The sequence below is a fragment of the Urocitellus parryii genome, chromosome X, assembly GCF_045843805.1.
Source record: "Urocitellus parryii isolate mUroPar1 chromosome X, mUroPar1.hap1, whole genome shotgun sequence".
NCBI lineage: Eukaryota > Metazoa > Chordata > Mammalia > Rodentia > Sciuridae > Urocitellus > Urocitellus parryii.
Genome location: NC_135547.1, coordinates 106,775,510 through 106,798,905, shown reverse-complemented (window position 1 = coordinate 106,798,905; position 23,396 = coordinate 106,775,510). Strand labels below are relative to the sequence as shown.

The following is a 23,396-nucleotide window of genomic DNA, read 5'->3' as shown; positions in this document are numbered from 1 at the left end:
TATTTCTTAAATATCCTTTAAAACAAATTGGTATACTTTTTTATATACACAGGCAAAGCTTCTAAGCATATATTGATATTCCACATGGGCATCTGAGAGATTGGTGACCTCTAGGGCTGCCTCCATTCAGGCAGGTAGATCAATCTTTTAATGAGTGTCCATATCTGCAGGCCTGACCTTTCTGGAAGTGGGCACTGATGTGATATGATTTGAAAGGTGTGAGGATGCTCCACCTGCCCCTGGATGTTTTTTCTGAACAGCTCAGAGCTTCTGGTTGACACCAGAGAGCCATTCCTTAGGCTTATGGATTTTTACCCTATTAAAATGCAAATAACCCAGAGAAGTACACATTAAACTTTACCTGTCACCTGGGTTAAATGAGTATAACATATCATTTTCTGGGAATAGGTTTTAATGGAGAAGACATGGGAATTCAGAGGGAGGGGGACAGAAAAGAAAGTATGAATGAATACAAATTGTCTGAGGGGTAATTAATATTCACAATAGTAATATTTTTATTTATGGTCTATGAGTCACTTAGGAGTATGTTATCACATTTTATCTCAATTAAATCAAATAAATGGCTGTCACCAAGGCGAATTAAGGTGACTAGAGATTTGGAAAAATATAGAAGACAAAATCTGCAGCCTTTATAATATATATGTTTTTCAGTACCGGGGAGCTTAACCACTGAGCAATATCCCCATTCCTCTTTATTTTTTTTAATTTTGAGACAGCATCTCGCTAAGTTGCTCAGGGCCTTGTTAAATTGCTGAGACTGGCCTTGAACTAGCAATCCTCCTGCCTCAGCCTTCTGAGTTGCTGGGATTACAAGCATGTGCTACCACACCCAGCTGCCTTTAAATTTTTTAAGAGCCCTCCCTAAAAGCCACAACCCTATTCATTGTGATAAACTCCTTTATCTCCCTTTTTTTTCTTGTCAACTCCTAAGCTTGTGGGATACTGTTCAAATAACTAGATCACATGCAGATAAGAAGGTTAGAATTAATTGAGAAAATATGAGAACTTTTACTGAATCCATTATTGATGTTTAATGAAAAGATAGGACCAGCCCTTCCAGGAATTTTTTTCTATAAAATACCATGACCAACCAGAGTCACATGTGAAAGCATCTAGTTAAATACTTCACAATGTTTATAAGCGTGTATCTTATACTTTACAATGTTTGTAAGCATGTATCTTTTTCTTTCTACTGGGGATTGTATCCAAGGATGCTTAACCATTGAGCCATTTTTAAAATTAATTTTAAAAATTTTGAGACAGGATCTTGCTAAGTTGTTTAGGGCCTCACTAAGTTACTGAGGCTGGCTTTGAACTCACAATCCTCCTGCCTCAGCCTCCCGAGCTGCTGGGATTACAGGTGTGTGCCCCCCAGCACCTGGCAACATTTATCTTTTTAGTCGTGTGTGTGTGTGTGTGTGTGTGTGTGTGTGTGTGTGTGTGTTGGGGATTGAACCCAGTGCCTTGCGCAGGTGAGGCAAGCACTCTACCAACTGAGTTATATCCCCAGCCCTAGCATGTATCTTTTTAAATAACTCGGGGAGAATTGAAAAGAAAGGAAAGAACCAGAAAGTGGAAATAAAAGAATGTAGCAGAAGACTGAGGGGAAACCATATAGAATTATTTCTTCTTTATAAGACACACAAATTAAGTAAAAGTACAGTGTAATTGTTATAAACAGATTCTAGAGCTGACTTCTTGAATTAGAATCCTGCTTTATCATCTACTAGCTATGTCAATGTGTTCCTCAATCTCTTCCTCATTTAAATGGGTAGAATAATGGCACCTAACTAATGGAGTTGCTAATAAGGGTTAAATTAGTAAATATTTACAACATTGTCAGGCACAGAGTAATTGCCTTCAAACGATGGTTAAACCTTCATATATACTGGGATATGGCCAGAAGGCAAGGCATCAAAATGTTAACAGTTGCTAAATCAATACAGTAGACATATAGCTTTTTAAATACCACAACTTAACATATATATTTTTTTACAATCAAAGAAAGAGTGGTGTAAATCAAAATTAAGTACAGGAAAATAGGTACTTGCCAATTCAATATACATTATTAATAGAATGTTACTTGAGTTTTCAGTTAAGTAAAGCCATTTCTTCTAGCATCAATTACCAAATATATCACATTTATTAATAGTAACTAAACAATATGACTACTTTTAAAAGTACAATTAATAAAGTATTAAAACTTCCTGCCAAATAAAAAATGTGTAGGGGTCAAAGATAAAAGAGAGATAAGAGTACTTAGACAGCAAATACCAGAGACTGGGATTCCAACTTGGAGGCAGGAAGTATTTTAATGAATTATAGAAACAATTACAGATTCATAGCAACATAAATTGAATGACCATATTATAATTATATTATTGTCAGCTTTATGAAGTGAACTTATATAGGCCGAAATAAAGTCTCAAAAATATGAATGAAGTTAGCACTCAAGGATACATTATGGAAACATTCATGTATTTGCTAAGACTGGACAAAATGATCTAATGGGTCCTCCTGTTCCTTACCTTCTGGAGTCATGTACCACGTTATATTTCAGGATGATTTATGCCTCTACTGCATCTGGCAGAAATGACTATAATTCATTCCTGGATTCTTAGCTACCAGGAAGCAATGAAGAGGTTAAGTGATGAAAATTGAAAACTTACTGGAAAGGAAGTGCTGGGATGCTGGGCCAAAGTCCCTGTGGGCTTCATGCAGCTGCCTGACACGGTCCTCCACGGCCACCTGGGGAAACAAGGAAAAAATTATTTCTTATCATAAATAATAAAGAACAATTAAAACAATGTATCCTTTTCTTTTTTGTAAGTGGTTTTGGGTTTCTGAGGCTGAGAATCCTAAAGCAACAATTCATAACCCTGCTTTTAATACCATGTTACTGTAGATGGTGTTCAAGACCGATTTTTATCAAACCAAGGCCAAACACAAAGGATTTCCTCTCTTGACAGCGTTAAAATGAAATTTTGTACTCCACTGGTTGGCAGCCATGAATAAACTTTTCTTTCAATTAGCACCATCAAAAAGCACAAAGTAATTCTTTCAGAAATAGTTATACTACAACTTTGCATTATGTCAGGTAATTAAAGGATCTCAGAAATGACATTTTTTATCTTAGTCTTTTATTTTTGACTGATTTTTTGTTATTAATATTGGCCAGTTATCACTGGATCAGTGAATTATAATTAATTATTGATCATAAATAATCAATAGCTGATTAATACTTAAGTATCAGAGAAGTAGAGGCAAGGCTTACATTTGGGGTAATATAGGGTAGGTGGTAAGATGAAAGAAACTTTCAGCTTTCAGTAGGCTTGGAAATTACTGAGAGAAATATGCCTCAGGCAGCATGGAGTAAAAATTGTCATTCTTTTTCTTCCTATTAGGTTTTTCTATAATATATATTTATACAGTGTCCTGTAAGCTTGGTGAATTCCATTCTTGGTCAGAAAAAAGGGAATAATTTTAGGGGTGAAATGATATACTTTGTCATCTGGCATTTTGCCAATGTAATATTAGTGGTGGCCCCGGGCATCTTAGTTCTGTAACTCTGAATCTTGGTTTGGTTTTGAGGAGTTCATGATAAACTAGGAATGCTCAGAGCTTGTCAACAGCCACCAGAACTTGGTGGTGGTAGTAGTGGTGATTGGGGTTAGCTCCCATGGTGTGGAGAATTTCCAAGAAGCAAAGCAGATCTTAATCTCATTAGAAGACTGGCTCAGGTAGTCTGGCCTAAGGCCAACACTGATTTTCCACTATTAATTGTCTGGAGATTCAGAACAACGTTCTTTTTTTCACTTCCTCCCTAGCCTTATCCATCTTTGCCTGCACAAAATATTTGGATAACCAAGTAGGTTTTCCAAAAAATGCAAGATTAGCCTCAGTGTTATACACATAAAATCATAAAGAATATTCCAAACTTGCCCACCCAATCTTCTGACCTGTACTCTCAAACTACCTGCTAAGCCCATCAAACCATCTGCTCAATCTGAAATACTATGTCCAATATAACACTTTCATGATATTTTCATGTTGCTTCTTTCTAGAATGCTCTTATCCCCTTTCTCTCCATGTTCAAGGCTGTTAACCATTTATGTTTGCTTTTCCATCTCTCACATTAGAATTAATGCCTTCCTCAGCATTCTCACAGCACATGGTTTATACTTGACACACTTCTGTTATACCATTCATTTTAGTTATATGGACATGAGTATCTTCTGCTAAAAGCCCTTGGTAGCAGTGACTATTCCTTGTTTCTCTTTCTCCCCATATGATGTCCCCATCCTCAGAATTCATTGAACCCTGAATATCATAAGTGGTATTAAATATTTATTTAATGACTAGTTGATAACACAAATGTGTAAATGAGTTAATGCAGTGTGTGTGTGTGTGTGTGTGTGTGTGTGTGTGTGAGAGAGAGAGAGAGAGAGAGAGAGAGAGAGAGAGAGAGATGAAGAGAGAGAAGTGGGGGACAAACAAGAATATCCATTGACACTGACTGATGGTTAATTCTATGTGTCAACTTGTGCTGCATGGGGCCTACAATGAACATTATTTCTGGATATGTCTAGGTGGATGTGTTTTTTTTTTTTTAAAATGAGATTTGCATTGGAATATGTGCATTCAGCAAAGTAGATTGCCCTTCCTAATGTGGATGGGCATCATCCAATCAAGGCCTGAACTGCCTTTTTTTTTTTTGGGTGGTGCTAGGGATTGTACCCAGGGCTTTGTGCATGCTAGGCAAACACTCTACCAACTAAACTATCTCTGCAGCCCCCTGAACTGCCTCTTTTGCTCTGCCTACCTATTTGAGTCAGAAGGACATTGGTATTTTCCTGCCCTTGGACTGGGATTTACACCACCATATCACAGGGATTGCATGGATGGATGAAGCATCTGATTCCATTATAAGCCCCCAATCACTAAAGCTTGTTTCCGTCTTATATAAGCAGAACCACACTGGTAGTTTCCTGTGCATACCCAATATTGTAAAGAGTTTAAACTGAGATCAAAGAGACCTTCTATCCCTATGACTCAAACTTACAAAAATGCATGAGAGTGAGACAAATTAAAAATGCATCATGCAATGAAATGAAATATTCAGGAAACATCTAGAAAATAACTAGAGAATTAAGCATAAAATATTTCATTTCACAAATTATCATTGGAGAAAGGTATTGTGTGGACTGAATGCACAATTGACTAAATAAAGAAATAATTTTAAGAAGAAAAATCTGAAGGTAACCAAAGTCTTCATAAGCTGTAGTTAGTTAGAAACAAAGCACTTTATTCTATGAGCAATTATACAAGGAAATAAAATTTGATAAAATTTTGAAACAAAAGCCTCCAAGTATTAGACCTTCCTAAGTGGCTGTGGTGTGTGTGTGTGTGCGTGTGTGTGTGTGTGTGTGTGTGTGTGTGCGTGTGTGTGTGATTTTGGTACTGGGGATTGAAGCCAGGGGTGCTCTACCATTGAGCTACATCCTCAGTCCTTTTCTATTTTTTGAGACAAGGTCTCATTAAATTGCCAATGCTGGCCTTGAACTTGAAATCGTCCTGCCTCAGCCTCCTGAGTACCTGACATTATGGGATGCAGGTGCCTGGGTAACTGGTTATGCTTTTACCCAATATAAAGTAGTATATGCAAACCAGAAAGCAAAATCTAGAAATTATACACTAGTACCTTGCATTTTGGTACAACTGATTCTTCACTCAGTTAATTATCTGCTCACTTTCTAAGTGTCTATTGATATTGAAAGGGATATAAGGAAGCAAATATTATAGTCTCTGATCTTTGGATGCATAAAGGGTGGAAGGTGCAGAATAGTGATAAACCCAGGAAAAGCCTGGGGCAATAGAACGACGATATGTAGGAGAACAGTGAGATACAATGCAGATGATGCAAAACAAGGCATATTCTAGGTCTAGAGAACACAAAAGATTCCTGTGAGATGATTCCCTATTTTAGAGGAAAGCTGGGTTTTACAAACATTGGTATGTCTGTATGGCACACATCAGATTCCAAAGGGGCCCTAAGGCTGAAACCAGTTAGAGTCTGTTGCACTTGACCAGGTAGAGTCTGTTGCACTTGACTAGACTTGCATTGGAATTAAGACAGTATTGCCTGGAATATTAAAAAAGGGTACATATTAAGAGGTATTTTGAAAGAAAGAATGGCTATCCAATTTGGTGCTGGGGCTTAATATTTTAAGAAATAAATACACTCTTAGATTTCATGTATGGAAGAATGGAAACATGGCAATTAGAAAAGGGAGAAATGGCATATGTATGTATGAATTCATTTGGAACATGATGCATTTAAGTTAACAGCAAAACCTTTAACTTGGGATGTCAAGTATAGTCAGTTACAGATGAATAATTTGTCTTAGTCATTAAAGGAAGTCAAAGGAAATGAGACTAAAGAGCTAAGAGTGAGCTTTGGAAGGTGATTCAAGAAGAAAGAGCTAAAGGAGTTTAAATGGAATTATTTAAAGAGATAGGAGGAACCCAATTTTCTCTGAATAAATAGGTCATACCTATTTTCCTTTTTTAGGAAAATTAATACAAGCATCACATCTTTTTGGAAGTATACATCTTGTTTCTACTATTAGATCATAGATCATGAAAGCTTAGAACTGGAAGAAATCTTGTCTATTGATACATGAGGGTCTATTCTTTAGAACTATCCCAGATGGGAAAAAAAAGTGCCATCTGGTCCATGAGTACTCATAATCTAGTTTGCGGCAATTCTTCAATAAAAGGATGTCAGGAGAAGAAAGGTCTTTTTTAAATATGCTCTTTAAGGGCAGGGAGACATCTCTCTTTCCTTACCCCAGTAACTAGCACAGCACCTGGCAAATAGCAGGTGCTCAATTCATGAAGTGAGTGAATTAATGTCTAGTTTGTTTATGGATCTTCACTCTAACAACTAAATTTTAAATAAATAATTCCTTTTGCAAGATCCCTGACATAAGTTTTTGGAAGATCCTTCCCTTCTTTCTTTCCTTTCAATTTTCATGATCAAAGTAAAAAAGGAAAAGGAAAAAAAAATTAGATTCATTTTGCCTGCAAAATTAGACTAAAAAAAAAATCAAAGCAGGGGATGGGGATGTAGCTTAGTGGTAGGGTGCTTGCCTAGCACATAAGAAGTCCTGGGTTCAATCCCCAGCTCTGTAAAAAAAAAAAAAATAAAAAGTCAAAAAAATCAAAGCAAAAAGCTATGAAACAACCCAAAAGCCAAGTCTCCCCTATGCTTGTTTTTTCTAATTTTAAAATAAAAATACTTGAGAGATATGAGGGCGATTATTCTCTTTTATCTTCTCATTTCAGATGGCTTCTGCAGACAATGTACTGCTTGAAAAGACCTCCCTTCTTTTGCTCCAGTAAGAAACAATGTCTAGATTTATATAAAGGATAATTACTGGAATGCAAATTCCTTGCCTAGGACACAGTGACCTTGTTTGTCTTGTTCACAATTTAACACAATGCCTGGTAACAGGAGACACTCGATAAAAATTCAATAAATGAATGAATGAAAGACTTTCAAAATTCTTATAATCTGTTAGGCACTTCACTACCTATAAATACGGTAGAATTGAAAGTATAATTTTGAGGATAATGAATGAACACCAAGTCATCCAACTAAATTAATGATAACACATTCTTAATTCCCAGCTGTGACTATTTCTCAAAGCTCAATCCATTCCTCTGTGTATGCTGAAGGTTATCTTTACTTCATTTTTTTTCTTCAAAATGGCTTTAAATAAGCCAAAAGATAAAAGAAGGAAAAAAGGACAGAGAACAACACCATGGCTCTTAGAAATGATTTCAAATGAATTTCTCTAAATGTAAATGTTACTTAACTTTGTTTTAAATTCTTAAGGGTTTCCAGTTTTTCTTTTGATCTGTTAATTACTTTAAAATTTTTATTTTCACTGGAGTTTTGGGAGAGTGGGGGATCTGCTCCTGATGAGGAAATACATTGCTAGATACTATGGTTTCTTCCTAGTCCTAGTGTTCTTACAGATATTACGTACATAAATTGTGCTCACTCCAGTCTAGGGAAAAGAGATAGGTAGGCACGTACATTTCGATTTTCTGGCTCTCAGTCTGTCTAGACCCTTGATAAATATCCATGGCATGCAGGAACCAAACTTCACACCTACGCTAATGAGCCCATTAGAAACAACACAATACAAAAACGTTTTTTGTACTGTGATGCTATTGAATAAACCATACATGTCTCTGTATAGTCTACTCATGAGTTTTGTCCTACAATTCTGCAGTTTGTATAGTTTTCTCTGTGCATGGTTTGGGAGGGTCTTCATAATTCATTCTTAGTTCCAAATCCTTTCATGTAATGCTCATAAATGCAGGTCTAAACATTATCCTGGAAACTTTACTGAGACTTATTTCTATTTCAGTTAAAATTCTTTTTACTAATTGCAATCTTTTTCAGTTAAAATCTATTCTTTTACTAATCTTGATTTCTTTTGAGTTATAATTGAGAAGGTCTGATACAAACTTTGGAGTGAGGGTTTGTTATAGGTCCAGCTCTGTGGGCTTGTTGAATGTAGAGATTGGCTGGATTCTGTTTTCATTGAATTTATTCATATGCTTTCTTGACATTACAAGACTTATGAGTTCAACAAGAGCTTTTTGTGTTTGACTTTGTGGTAGATCACAAGAAAGTGTACTAACATGTTATCCATTATGAGTAGCAGCATAATCATTGAGTGATTGTTGGCATGGATATTGATGTGGGCCATATGAGACCATCACTAATCCATTTTTTTTTTTTTGAGAGATGGTCTCACTGTTGCAGGCTGACCTCCAACCTCTGGGCTATAGTGATCATATACTTCAGCCTCCTCAGCAGCTGGGACTATAGGCCCCCATCATCTACCATTTTTTATGTTAATCTTCTACACATTCTCCCACTTCCATTTTAAGAAAATGTGTTGATTCCTTTCTTAATCTATATCTCCTTGTTTTCTGTATGTTTTTTAGTGCTGGGTATCAAACTTGGGGTTCCTTGCATGTTAGGCAAGTGCTCGATCACCTCTAGGTCTGACTCCTTTTCTTATTCACATTCTTCCTTTTGCCTACAGTTATGTTCTATCCAACCCACCAGAAGAGTGTCAAGGCTCTGCTGAGGCCGACAGAGAGCACCTCAAATGAAGTAGGAGCTTCAGCCCAAGTCAGCCCCAAATTTCTCCAGCAACATTATTCCTCTCATTCTGAAAAACTCTTCCATCAACTGGGAAGCAAGAGAGGACAAAAAGCAAGTCCCTTGTCCATTGTTTAGGCTTCAAGCTTTCCCCTCACCAATTTCTAAAATGCACTTTGGAAATTGGTTTGTTGCTTTTCATGCTCAAGCAATTGCCTCATTCTGTGATAATGGAGTCAGGTTATATCAACATTAAGTTGACTTCATAGACTCAAGTACCTTAAGGGTATCATTAATTTTAATTTAGAAAAGTAGCAATCAACCTCCTATCCTGCTTCATTTGTCAAAATCTTTAGTTGTAGTTACATCTACAGATTGTTATGAAAATTGTGATGGGGGAGGGAGGGAAGAGATCATAGGAAGTGTTTCTTCAAAGGGATAGAAGTTGAATTGCTCTGCTTAGATGATGTAACTTCATGCAGATTTTTTTCTTAAAAAATAGGTTCTCTTTTTAAAAGCTTTCCTAATGTATCTCATGATTTGCAACAGGAACTAAAGTCAAGTGGCTCTCACCTTGCAACATCATTATGTTAAATCATTTACATTTCAGCTTTAGCTATTTATTATTGAGCTTTATTTATCCCACATTTAGAAGATATCATTCTCATAGAAATTTTCTGCAGCCACTGGAGCATTCCTTACTGGGGGCATTTGGGGCCATAAGTAGCATAATGTTCACATGGTAATTACATAATGATGCCTCCTGGTATTAGAACACAGGAGCGTTCCCAAGGACCAGAAGTGGCAATTTGAAATAATTATCAATGGCATAAAATATAACTGGTATCATTTTGAAAAAAAAGCATATAGAGCTGTTAGCAAATTCATTTTATAAAAATGACTGAAGCGGGTTGAAATTTTAAAGATAAATGAAAAGAAGATAAAGCACTGGGAATTAAATATTTTGTCTCAATGGCAAATCCCTTATATTTTGGGTAAAATACAGTTTTTAATGAAGGCTGGAAGGGAGAATTTGCTGAAGTATGCATACAACAATCCTTAACCAAGGAAATCAAGGCTCCTTAAATCCCACACCATGCTCGAAGCATTTCCAAAGCTTCCTGACCTTGACTCCCTTCACAGTCAATTTGTCTGCCTATCAAAGAACCTAGTCTGCCAGGAGCCTGTTTCCAGTTCCCAGCTCTCCTCTCAGGCCAGTGAAAAGCGCCTTTCTTTTCTCTCACTGACACAGAGCTGCCAAACTAGTATCAGACTGTTCTTTACAAATCAGTAAACCGGAAGATCTCATCTACTGTACTTTCCAACCCTACAACATTCAGTCTCTGTGTTTTGCATATTGGAGGACGAGGCACCAATTAAATAAATAAGAGCTTGTTAATAAAGGACAAATATGGAGCTATGTACTTCTTTGTTTCTGGGTGTAGATTTGTCAGAACTGGAGTTAAAACCCACCTGATCTCCCACTCCATCTACACAGTCTCTCTCCAGTCAGCCTTCTTCATACTCTCTGACCTAGCCCTCCTCCCTTCTCTCATTCCTCCTTCTTCACTCCACCTCACTCCATCCCCAAGGCTGTTTGTAAGCTCCCCTGAACTACTTCAGATATTTTCACTTCAAATCTAAACTAAAGCTATTTTTCTTTAAATGTGGCTTTGCATAGTACAGGAAACTACAGGGAAAAAATTTCCAAAATACAATGTGATCTTTTATAGGAGAAACAAAAGATTGAATTTTTAGGTCATCACAGAAGTAGGTACACTTCCCAGAGCAATAATCTGAGGTACTTTATGAGATTCTTCCTTTCACTAAAGCAAGAAATCCTAAAATCCATCAGGATACGTGCACTGTACCTTGACTCTCTTTTTAATCCTCAAGTGAAACCAAGACAGTAAAGTGTAATAAAAATGCATATAGCCCCAGGCTTTGTGCCTTAGCAAAGAGAGAAAAAATAAGCTTCTTGACTTAATATGTCTACTGTGAATAATCAACCACTGTATTTTGAAATCTTGCTTTATAATCTTAACATATAGCAATGAACTTCACGCTCAGGGTGTGACAAGAATAAAATTTTTTTCTTCCTTTAAGAAAGAAAATTTCCCCATTTTCTAAAGAGAGACATATGCTAGTTAAAAGAAACAAAGCTAAGGTGGGGGGAGTCCCTTGATTTTTAGCAATATATTTTCTGCATTTTACCTGAAGTTGTCAATGAAGCACAGGGAAGGGGAGTGAAAGCAGGGGCCCTAGGCTGTGTGATGATGTGGCTAACATTTGCTTTTGGGGCCTTCTTAGTTTCATTCCCAGATGCTTTTCCTTCCCAACTACTGGTTTCTAGCTGATTAATAAATATCCCTGGGAAGATCAATGATAGCTCATAACAGGCTTCCAGTATCACAGCTGTGAGTATTTGCATTTTAAGAGCAACTTTAATTAAATAATTAAGCAATTAATTACTCAAATACTTATTGAGTGCTTATAAGGCACTTTCCTAGGAAGAAGAGAAAAAAAAATGAATAAGAAAACAAGGAGCCTATCTTTACTGAATTTATAGCTTGAATATTTAGAATTTTTTTTTTTTTTGTGGTGCTGGGGGGTTGATTCCAGGGGTGCCGTTTTGAGATAGGGTCTTGCTAAATTGCCCAGGTTGGCCTTGAATTTGCAATACTCCTGCCTCAGCATTCCTAGTAGGTGGGATTATGGGTGCATGCCACCATACCCCGTGTGGGAAAGATTGTAATGCTGTCATATTCTAATTTGACAGTACATTAAAACTACCCAGGAAGATTTTTAATGATATAGATTTTTAGCTCATCTCTACCATTTCTGACTTAGTTCTTTTGAGGCTGAGGCTTGAGAGTCTGTACTTTAAAAAAGCTCCATGGGAAGCTCCATGGATGGTTCTGACATCCAGCTTGGTTTTGGAGCCACTGCTATAGTAGAAAGGACACCAATTTTATCAGTCAGGAAGACCCTAGGTGGAATCCTTTACTAGTCATTTGATCTTCAGCATCTTATCCAATAGTATGTGAATCTTAGTTTCTTATATATTAATAGAATGCTGAATGACAACAACAATGCTGACAATACTAACAATAGCGAATATGTATAATGCATTGACTATGTTCCAAGTGCTGCTTTAAGAGCTCTATCAGTATATTTCATTTAAGTTTTTCCTATCAGAAGGTTAACTAGATGAGGGCAGGCCTCCATCTATTTCATTCCCCACTATATCCTCAGGACACAGGTCAGTGCCTGTCTCAATAGTAGGCATCCAACTAAATATTTGAAAGAATGAACACTCCTACAGGGAAAGTACTACAAAATGACCACTTTACAGATGAGGAAATGGATGTACAGAGAATGGGATGTCATAAAGCACACGGCTGGAGAAACCACTTCCTGGCACTCAGTACATACTCCTTTCCTTTCCTGGAATTTGAAAAGTGCTAAAAGAAGCATAAATAGCCATGGGGGTTGCAGTGTATCTGGATCAAATTAATGAAGGAGGTTGCTTTGAAGCTGGGCTTTCAAAATTGGGTAAGCTTTTGATAGGCAAAACAGAAGAGACATTCTGGGTGGCAAGAGCAGAATGTGCAATTTTTTTGGCACTAATAAAGGCCTGGATGTGAAGTATAAACAGAAGAACTGAATATGATAAGGCTGGAAATGTAGCTTGGAGTCAAACCAGAGTAATACTTGACTGTCAGGTTTAAGAGTAGAGACTTCATTTAGTTGTTCATGGGAAGGCATCCAGATATTTTTAAAAGATAATTAGTTTAAAAATGCAATCTTATTTCTTTTTAATGTATTGATATGATAACAACATCCAAGAAGAATGAAAAAGATATGTATTTACTTGGTACTGTGGGTTGAACCCAGGGGAACTTAAGCACTGAGCCACATCCCAGTCCTATTTATTTTTATTTTTTGGCAGTTCTGGGGATTGAATTCAGGGCCTCACACGTGCTAGGCAAGTGCTTTTACTGCTGAGCTACACCTCAGCTCCCCATTGCTGGCTTTTGTTTTGAGACAGGGTCTTGATGGGTTGCTTTGAGCCCTCACTAAATTGCTGAGGCTGGCTTTGAACTTGCAATCCTTCTCACTCAGCCTTCTGAGTTGCTGGGATTATAGGCATGCACCACTGCACCAGGTGAAAAAGATATTTAAAAAGCAAGTCTCACCTTGCATGTCCCTCTAGCCATCTTACTCCCCAGCCTGATGACATTTACTATTATCATTTGTATATTTTATAATAAATTATAAAAATCAGAAAATAACATGGCCAGAGTGGTGTTGGAGGATGAATAGAAAGGGAAGAAAGACAGTCAAGAGTTGGCATGGTGGGAAGCTGGGGTTGTGGCTCAGACATAGAGCACTCACCTAGCATGTGTAAGGCACAATCCTTAGCACCATATAAATATAAAATAAAGATTTAAAAAAAGAGTTGGCATGGTGGGATATTAAATATCAGGGTATCAGAAAGAAAGAAAAGTCAAGGAAGTCTCAGATTTTCACTCTAGGTGAAGAGATGTATAGAATCCAGGAGGAACCACTAGTTTATTGGGGCTTCATTTGCCATAATAACACAAGACAGTAAGTCATGAGTGGATGAACATAGGCTGGATAAAATGATGGGAAAGTTATGAGAGGGATGACAGTGGATTCTCAAAGCCCCTCACATCATTCATCTTGATGTTCAGAAAGATCCCACTATAGCTTGGGCAGAAAAATGAGCTAAGGCAGGTAAAGAATTTAATAGCATGTTATTTGTTTGTGTTGAAAGGTGGGTGTCAGAGCAGAATAAGAGTGGGTGAGTTGTGGGAGACACATCTACAGAGGAAGTTCTGTCTTTAACTTGACCCTTTTTTTCTCTTTTTTGGTATTAGGATTGAACCCAGGGGTGCTTTTCCACTGAGTTACACCCCCATCCATTTTAATGTTTTTATTTTGAGACCTCATTAAGCTATCCAGGCTGACCTTGAACTTGCCTCCTGGGTTTCTGGAATTACAGGTGTGCACCACTTAGTCTGGCTGAGGAGTATTTTTTGAACAATTATTTTGTATGCTGTTGGTGACATAACCTAAATGGATTAGAGAGATTCCTGAGATTTTAAACTGTATCTATTATACTGTCTTTTCCTTTATTTTAGTAAGCAATAATTCATTATTTTCCTCCCTCCTTTTAACAATCTTGCCCATCAACTGAAGGCACCCAGCAATTCCGTGTTTCTCCATGGGATAGAATCAAAACAACTGGAGAGCAGTTGTGTATTGAGGTGGGTGACTGTGGGAGAATGCTGAAGTTCAATAGTGGACAGACAGAGACTTGGAGAAATCTGGAGACTTTGGATAGGAGAACAGAAGGTGAAAGAAAGCACTCTAGTATGGATCAGGGTGGAAGAGAACAGGGGTAGATGTGAAAGAGGGAAAATCCTAGTGAGCACCACAAGCACAGGAATGTAACACAATCCAATGTACTTGCTTTTTAAATATCTTTTTCACCTGGTGCAGTGGTGCATGACCTTGCAGAAATGTAATCTAAACACATAGCAGACATGGGATCTGCATAGCAAACTGGCTCTGAAGAAGTTCTCTGCACTTAGGGAGCCATCTTGAGGAGGTTATAGCTGAGCTTACTGCTCTTAGAGTCAACAGTCCCTGCATTATCCTGTCCTAGGTCCCCATGGCTATGTTACTATATGGCTCAGTAGGCAGCTATCCTGATAATTTCACCTGGGGAAAGCCTCTGACACTAACCTGCTGAGAATTCTACGTGGTGCTGGACTGTGACATGTAAGAAAATGGAGGATGCTTTCCCTTTAAAACTGGTGGTATGGAAAGCCAGCTGCAGGAGTTGGGGTAATAAGCAGTCACAAGTGATTTCACCCAGAGCTAAGACTTGGAACACCAGAATTGTGAGTGGTGGGTTAAGTAGAGCCTAGTGCCCCTCCCCCCTAGTACAGACAGTTGCAATCCCACAGCCTCTTGCTGCACTTGGGGTGCATGGCACAAAAAGCTCTAGAGTCCCTGCAGAGCTGGATGTTCGTCCTGCCCTTGTAGTGCACAGTGTGAAGGGCACTGAAGGGAACCTGTACCAGATGATTTATACACGCTGAGCTACCTTGGTGCGTCTGCCCTGCTTTTGGACTACACAGCTCGAATAACTCTGGAATAAATCCTTTCCTGGGGAGCTCAGAGTTCCGCCCTAGCTCATTTTGGTGTGCAGGGTATCTGAGAGGTGTTCCAACTGTCCCTGACCACAAAACACTCCCATTTGTCAGGCCACCTGGCAAGTACAACAAAAGAAACAAGGGGGGTGAATAACCCCTAGGGTTTGCTTTCCCCAAGGGGTATACACCTTAAGGAGACATGGAAAGAAGCTCTGATTGGTACAGGCTGTTATCATCTACTATTGTCTGAACAATTGAGCACCTCAGTGGAGAGAAATTTTTTGGTTTTAATTAATATGTTTTGTTCTTGCTGTTTTTCATGAGTGTATATATATTATATATATATATATATATATATATATATATATATATATTACTTTTCATTTTTCTTTTGATATTAAAATGTTAATATTTTTCTCTTCTTTTTCACTTTTCTCCTATTTTCCATATTTTTCTTTTCTCTTTGAAACTTAAAATTTTTATTTTTCTTTTCCTTTGTTTTTATTTTTTATTAATTTTATTTTTATTATTCTAAAAGTTTTAGTTTATTCTGTTATTTTTGCCACTTTCTTTTCTATAGTTGTTGGTGTTACAGTAGTTGTTTCTATTTGGTTTTTACTTTATGTCTTTGCTTTTTTATAAATATTTATTTTTTAGTTGTAGTTGGACACAATATCTTTAATTAATTTATTTATTTTTATGTGGTGCTGAGGATTGAACCCAGGGCCTTGCATGTGCTAGGTGAGCGCTCTGTCTCTGAGCCACAACCCTAGCCCTCTTCGTTTGGTTTTGTTGTTGTTATTGGTGTTTGTTTTCTTCTTTCTATGCAGTGTTGGGGATTTAGCCTGGCACCTCAAGCACATTGGGTGAGTACTCTGCTACTGAACTATATTGTCAGCCCAGCTCAGAGACACTGCCCCTTACTCTAGCCACAATCTAGCACCACTTGAATCTTGGAGATACTTCAACTCAAATAATGGGGGAGATAAAAGCCCCAGCCAATGGAACTGGCCCCAAGAAGGCATAGCTGGTAGGGTCCGAAGCCCTGTTCCTGGACATTCACCCTCACAGCAACAGTAGGGAGGTGTTATGCAATGGTTGTGGTCACCACATCTATGAAGGTCCTCAGCATAGGTCATTCCTATACCCATTAGACCACACATTGCTGACAAGACTAGAGAAGTAACCACAGAGGATGTATGCCACATATTCTGTTGTCTACACCATGCCTGTCAGAACTAGTGGGACCCCAATCTTCTGAGATCTACAGAGGAAGTGGATCCCTCAAACTTGACAGTATACATTGTATCAAAATCCTCTAATCAGAGCCAAAGAAGCCAGTGGAAAACTACACTACAAAGTCCAAACTGGAATTAGACTTAACACTGCACAACAAACTGATATTCCTATGTCACATTTTCAAGAGAAGGTTGCTTACTAATAAGGCCCTCTCATAAAAGTGGAAGAGGTATCCATCCTGATAGGTGCACAAACTCAATGTAGAATCACAAGAAATAGGAAAAAAACAAGGTAACATGATATTGCTGCTAGTCAGCTCTTTGTTGCCATGATAAAAATACCAGACAAAAACAACTTAGAGGAGGAAAAGTTAATTTTGGCTCATGGTTTCAGAATGCAGTCTATGGTGGACCAACTCTATTGCTATGGGCTCAAGGTGAGGCAAGAATATCATGGAGGAAGGGTATTGCAAAGGAGAGTTGCTCAGAATATGGTGGTCCAGAAGCAGAAATAGGGAATGGGGAAGGGGCTATAAGAGCATACTTCTAGCAAACCTCCCATTCCAACCACACTCCACCTGCTTACAGTTACCACCTAGCCAGTCCATCCAAACCAGGATGTACTGATTAAATCACAGCTCTCATAATCTAATCATTGTATCTTTTAATATTTCTGCATTAACATAGGACACCTACTATGTAAACTATAACACCTCTTAAAGTTCTTAACTCTTTAGGAACTGATTTCAAAGATACTGAAGTAGATGAAATACAGGACAAAGAAGCCAAAGGAATGATTTTTAAAAAACTCAACAACTTCGAAGAATGTTGGGAGCTGCCACATAGAAGCTGAGCTCCCCCTAGCTTTTAATCAATGGGAATGTGGAGACTGACTGACTTCTCCTTGTGTGGAAACAGGTGGATCCTCATCTCTGCTCAGCAGAGGAGCAAAGCTTTGGGAGTGGGCATTACCCAATGGAGGGGGCTGCCTTCTTGTTCCTTTGTAATACTACCCCTTACCTGTTTTGGATGAAATGTTCCATCGAACCTCCCCTTGTGTGAATTCAGGTGGCTCTCTCTCTCTTTCCAAAGGACCCCTAAGATCGAGAGCCATCCCTGGACCCTAAGAAAGAAGTACTTTCTGTATCTGTGTCACCTGGAGTGACCCTGAATGATTAGTTGCATGTAGCAAGCCACACAAGAAAAGACAAATAAACAGTTGAATGACTTAAGGAAGACAATGTAGTATATGAATGAGCATTTCAATAAAGAGATCAAGATTTTGAAAAAGAACCAAGCAGAAATCTCAGAAACCAATAGGACAGGTTAAAAATCCACTTGAGAGCTGGGCATGGTGGCATATGCCTGTATTTTCAGCTACTCAGGAACCTGAGGTAGGAAGATTGTAAATTTATGGTCACCTTGGGCAACTTAGTAAGACCCTGGCTTAAAAAACAAACAGAAACTTGCTAGATGCAGTGATATAGGCCTTTAATCCCTGTGGCTCATGGCTCAGACAGGAGGATTGCAAATTCAAGGTCAGCCTCAGCAATTCAGCAAGGCCCTAAGCAACTTAGTGAGACCTGGTCTCAAACTAAAAAAATAAAAAAGGGCTGGAGATGTAGCTAGGTGGTAAATTGCCCCAGGGTTAAATCCCAAGGACACTCTCCCCCAAACAAACAAAAAACAAACTCACTCATTTGAAAGCCTTACTAATAGACTAGATAAAACAGAAGAAAGACTATCAGGGCTTGAAGGCAAACCTGATAAGGACACAACAACAACAAAAAGGCAATTCTAGGCCAATATCATTAATGGATATAGATTCAAAATATCTCAATAAAATACCTATAAACCAGATTCAACAGCATGTTAGAATCATGTACCATGATAAAATTGGTTTCACCACAAGGATGCAAGGACACTTGACCTTATGCCAATTGATAAATATGATATAGTTCATATACGGACACAGATAAAGAATTGTGATCATCTCAATCAATCCAGAAAAAGCCTTCAATAAAAGTCAACATTCCTAAACAAATTAAGTATAGAAGGATCATACTTCATCATAATCAAGGCTAATATCATAAAATTCATAGCCAACATCATACTGATTGGGGAAAAACTGAAAACATTTCCTCTAAAATCAGAATCAAGGTAAGGGTATCTACTCTCACCACTCCTAATACAGTACTTAGAATTTTCAATAGAGTAATTAAGCAAGAGAAAGAAATAAAGGATACAAATAGGAAAGGAGGAAGTCAAATTAACCTTGTTTGTCGTCTCCTCCTCCTCCTCCTATTTTTTTGTAGTGCTGGGGGTTAAAACCAGGGTCTCACACATGCCAGGCAAGCATTCTGCCACTGAACCACATCCCCAGCCCTGTTTGTATAATTCTATACTTGGAAAAGCCCAAAGATTCTACCAAAAAGACTCTTAGAACTGACAAACAGATTTAGCAAAGTAGTCAGATACAAAATCAACATGTATAAAAATTCAGTAACTTTTTGGTACACCAATAAGGAATTTGCTGAGAAAGAAATCAGGAAAGCAATCCCTTTCATAATAGCCTCAATAATAAATAAATAAACAGAAGCTTTTGCACAAAGCAAACAATCAATAGAGTTAATACACAATCTACAGAATGGGAAAAATGTTTGGCAGTTATTCATGTGACAGAGGATTAATATTCAGAATATATAAAGAACTCAAAAAACTTAACAACAAGAGAACAAATAATCCAATAAAATGATCTGAACAGATGCATCTCAAAAGGAGAAGTGCAATGGCCAAAAAATGTATGAAAAGGTATTCAACATCTTTAGCCATCAGGGAAATGCAAATCAAAACCATACTGAAACTCAATCTTATCCCAGTTGAATGGCAATGATCAAAACAAACAAACAAAAAATAACTAATGCTGGCAAAGATGTAGAGAAAAAGGAACTCTTATACACTGTTGGTGGGAATGTAAATTAGAATAGCCACTATGAAAAACAGTATGAACATTCCTAAAAACTCAAAACTACTATATGATCCCGCTATTCTGCTCCTGGGTATTTAACCAAAGGGTATGAAATCAGCATAGAAAAGAGATAGCTACATGCCAATGTTTATTGTGTCACTATTTACAATAGCCAATATATTAATCAGCCTGGGTGCCGGGTCAACAGATGAACGGATAAAGAAAAAAAAAAACATACGTGAAAGTTTTTCTTTGTCTTTTGGTTATCCGATTTTTTTATACTTTTTTTTTTTTTTTGGTACTGGGGATTGAACTCAGGGGTACTCGACCAATGAGCCACATCCCCAGCTCTATTTTGTATTTTATTTAGAGACAGGGTCTCACTGAGTTGATTAGTGCCTTGCTGTTGCTGAGGCTGGCTTTGAACTTGTGATTCTCCTGTCTCAGCCTCCTGAGCCACCGGGATTACAGTTGTGTGCCATCGTGCCCAGCTTATTTTTTAATACTTTCAGGCATTAACCAGCCCTTTTAATTTTCCTTATAGCAGTTCAGGGATTAAATTCCCTCAAGGCTATAAAGTATCTATTAAATGATTCAAAATGTATAGTGCTAAACATTGACTTTTGTTGTATTTTTATATATAAATATATATATACACACACACATACAGTGTGTTATATTTATATGTGTATATACACACAAGCACATACATATTACATATACATACAATACACATACAATGGAGTATTTTTTTGGCTATAAAGAAGATTAAAATTCTGTCATTTGCAGGAAAATGAATGGAGCAGGAGGACTCCATTTTAAGTGAAGTAAGTTAGATGCAGAAAAGTATTACATGTTTTCTCTCATACATGGAAACTAGTAATAAAAGGAAAAGAAAAAGAGATGACCTGGAATAGAGGAGTGATTATTGGGGAAGGGCAAAGGGAAGGGGACTGGTGAGATGGGGAAGAGAAAAAAAGGCCAATAGAGAGTAGAAGGGAGGGTGGATGTGATTGAAGCACAATACATGCATATATGGAAATGTGATAGTGAAACCTACCAATTTGTACAATTAATATGCATTAACAATTATAATAAAATATAGTGATTAGGATGGTTTGTTTTCTTGCCTTTTCTTCACTGTATCATAACAGATTTTAAAAATAGTTTTGTGGGGCTGGGGTTGTGGCTCAGTGGTAGAGCACCTGCCTTGCACATGTGAGGCACTTGGTTCGATCCTCAGCACCACATAAAAATAAATAACGATATTGTGTCCATCTATAACTAAAAATATATATAAAAAAGTTTTGTGAATATAGATAGTTGGATATAAAAGCATTAAATGACTTTTTATTTAGATTAAAAAAACTGGATTTTGTATGGGTAAAGAGCTGGTATTGCTACTGCTGCTACTTGAAAATGATTTCAGTACACTGATATCAAACTTTTTTCTAGAGTTTTCCAAAGTAATGTTAAACCTCATATATAGAACTTTGAACATCTAGTCCTTGATCTAGGATTGAACACACATTTCACATCTTGAAGAAAACTATTTTTTTTTTTTTTTGGTTAGCTGATCTTTTTATCCCTTTAGGCATTAACCAGTCTTTTTATTTTCCTAGCAGCAGTTCTGGAACTAAATTCCCTAAAGGCTAAAGCATCTATTAGATGATTCAAAATGTATAGTGCTAAAAGTTTGCTTTTGTTGTGCTATTTTTTAGTAGAAGTCCCAGAAAGAAAAATATGTTCTTGCATATTAAGATACACTATAGTAAATTTTCACTGATTTGACTCTGATTTTGAATGTGTAATATCCCAATCTGATCTGGCACTGACTTTCATTTTTGTAATATATAATGAAGAAAAAAATACAACAGAGTGAATTTCTAGAGTAAACAAAAATAGCACAGGGATATTTAAACATCAGAAACAAACTAATACTTTTGAAATAACACTTTCATAAGGCAATGTATGTACTAAACATAGATGATTCTTATCTATTCACCGAAGTAAAGCCTTTAAGGATATTATATTCAAAGAGTATTTAAGCTAATTCAAATTAGTATTTCTCTTAAAAAATATTGTTTTTAAAGATCTAGGATTCAGATATTTCACTAATTCCATCTAAATTTTTCCCCTAAATTTAAGTGAATTAATTTGGATCTCAATGAGATGTACTGATGGATGCAAATAAGAACAAAATTTCATTACCAAGAATGTATCAAAGACAAAAGCGGGGCTGGGATTGTGGCTCAGTGGTAGAGTGCTCGCCTAGCATGTGTGAGGCCCTGGGTTTGATCCTCAGCACCACATATAAATAGATAAATAAAATAAAGGTATTGTGTACAGCTACAATTAAAAATCATTTTAAAAAAAGATAAATGGTTTTCAGTATATATGTGCACATAAGTATCTTTATCTATAGACCAGAGTTTCTCAACTTTAGTACTACTGACATTTTTGCTTGGATAATTCTTTCTTGTGCTATCCTGTACGTTAAAGGATATTTAGCAGCCTGCTTGACCTTTACCTAGATGCCCTTAGTGCCCCATCCCCAGATGTCACAACCTAAAATGTCTCCAGACATGACCATGTTCCCTCGGGGACACAACTGCCCTTGATTGAAAACCACTGGTGTACTGTAAACCTTTACCCTCTGTTTCACATATACAGATACTGATGTTTGAGATAAGACTCAAATCTCATTTTATGATTGACTGTTAGGAAAGGAAAGTTAACAGTCCCCAGTTATATATAGACGACTCTCAGATCTGTCCAATTCAGGAGTCTTTCTACTGGCAATCTTTACTCAGGACCTCCTCATTGGTCTAAAACCAATTCTACAAGATCAGTATTGTGAATAATGGATTCCCCTGCCCTCATTCCCTTTTTCTTCACAGGTTTTGTTCTCCATTAAATCTGTCTTGTCATCTGTTGCTCAGAGTACCCAATCTGCAATTTCAATCAATAGAGCATTCCATTCTCTTAGTCTAGATGGGAACATGATCTGATTTGGGCCATTCTCTTAGTCTAGATGAGAACATGATCTAATTTGGGAAATCCATAGGGTCAGGCCCATACAATTTTAAACTCTTGGGTCAGAGTAGCTCTCTTTTGGGTGGGAATACAGAGGATGCTAAGAGGACAACAGGTAGGTTTGCAGCAGTAATGCTGTCTGAAAATCATCACTGCCACACTTTTTTTTTTCTTAACTAATCTGAGTTGAGTATTCTCTCACAGCCAACAGTTCAACCAAACATACTTTATAATAAAGGGAAACTATAGAAACTTTTTAGAAAATTATCAGTGAGCCTAAAAGTTATTATACATGAACTTATAATAGTAACTAATAAGAGCGAGGTCTACAAGTTGTTCAAGAACTACAAAGCTTACTACTTTCTTATATCTAAGGATATTTCTCAAAAAGGGGGTAAAGATACAGTTGTACCCATTATAGTGTAATGATTTTTTTTTACAATGTTGTATTAATTCTTTGAAGATCTTCTCTAATTTTATCATGGAGAAATAATAGTTGCCATAATATCATCAATTTCCTTCCTCCCCCCTCCCCCCCACCTCTCTCTCTCTTGATTTCCAGGGATAAATCCCAAGGGCACTCAACCACTGAGTAACATCCCCAGCCCTTTTTATTTTTATCTTAAGATAGAATATCACTAAGTTGCTGAGACTGGCTTTGAACTTGCAATCCTCCTGCCTCAACCTCCCATGCTGGTGGTATTATAGGCATGCATCACCATGCCCAGATAGTTTCTATTTTCTATCAGAAGGCTTTA

General features: G+C 37.3%; 1 protein-coding gene across 3 annotated transcripts in view; it reads right to left on the bottom strand.

Annotated features, from left to right (window-relative positions):
* Dmd (dystrophin) overlaps positions 1–23,396 on the bottom strand; it is a 2,014,880-nt gene that overhangs the window by 234,769 nt on the left and 1,756,715 nt on the right. For all 3 annotated transcript variants that reach the window (XM_077794046.1, XM_077794047.1, XM_077794048.1), the window contains one exon: positions 2,691–2,769. In XM_077794046.1, the coding sequence (XP_077650172.1) occupies positions 2,691–2,769 (79 nt within the window). The remainder of the gene's footprint in view (positions 1–2,690; positions 2,770–23,396) is intronic.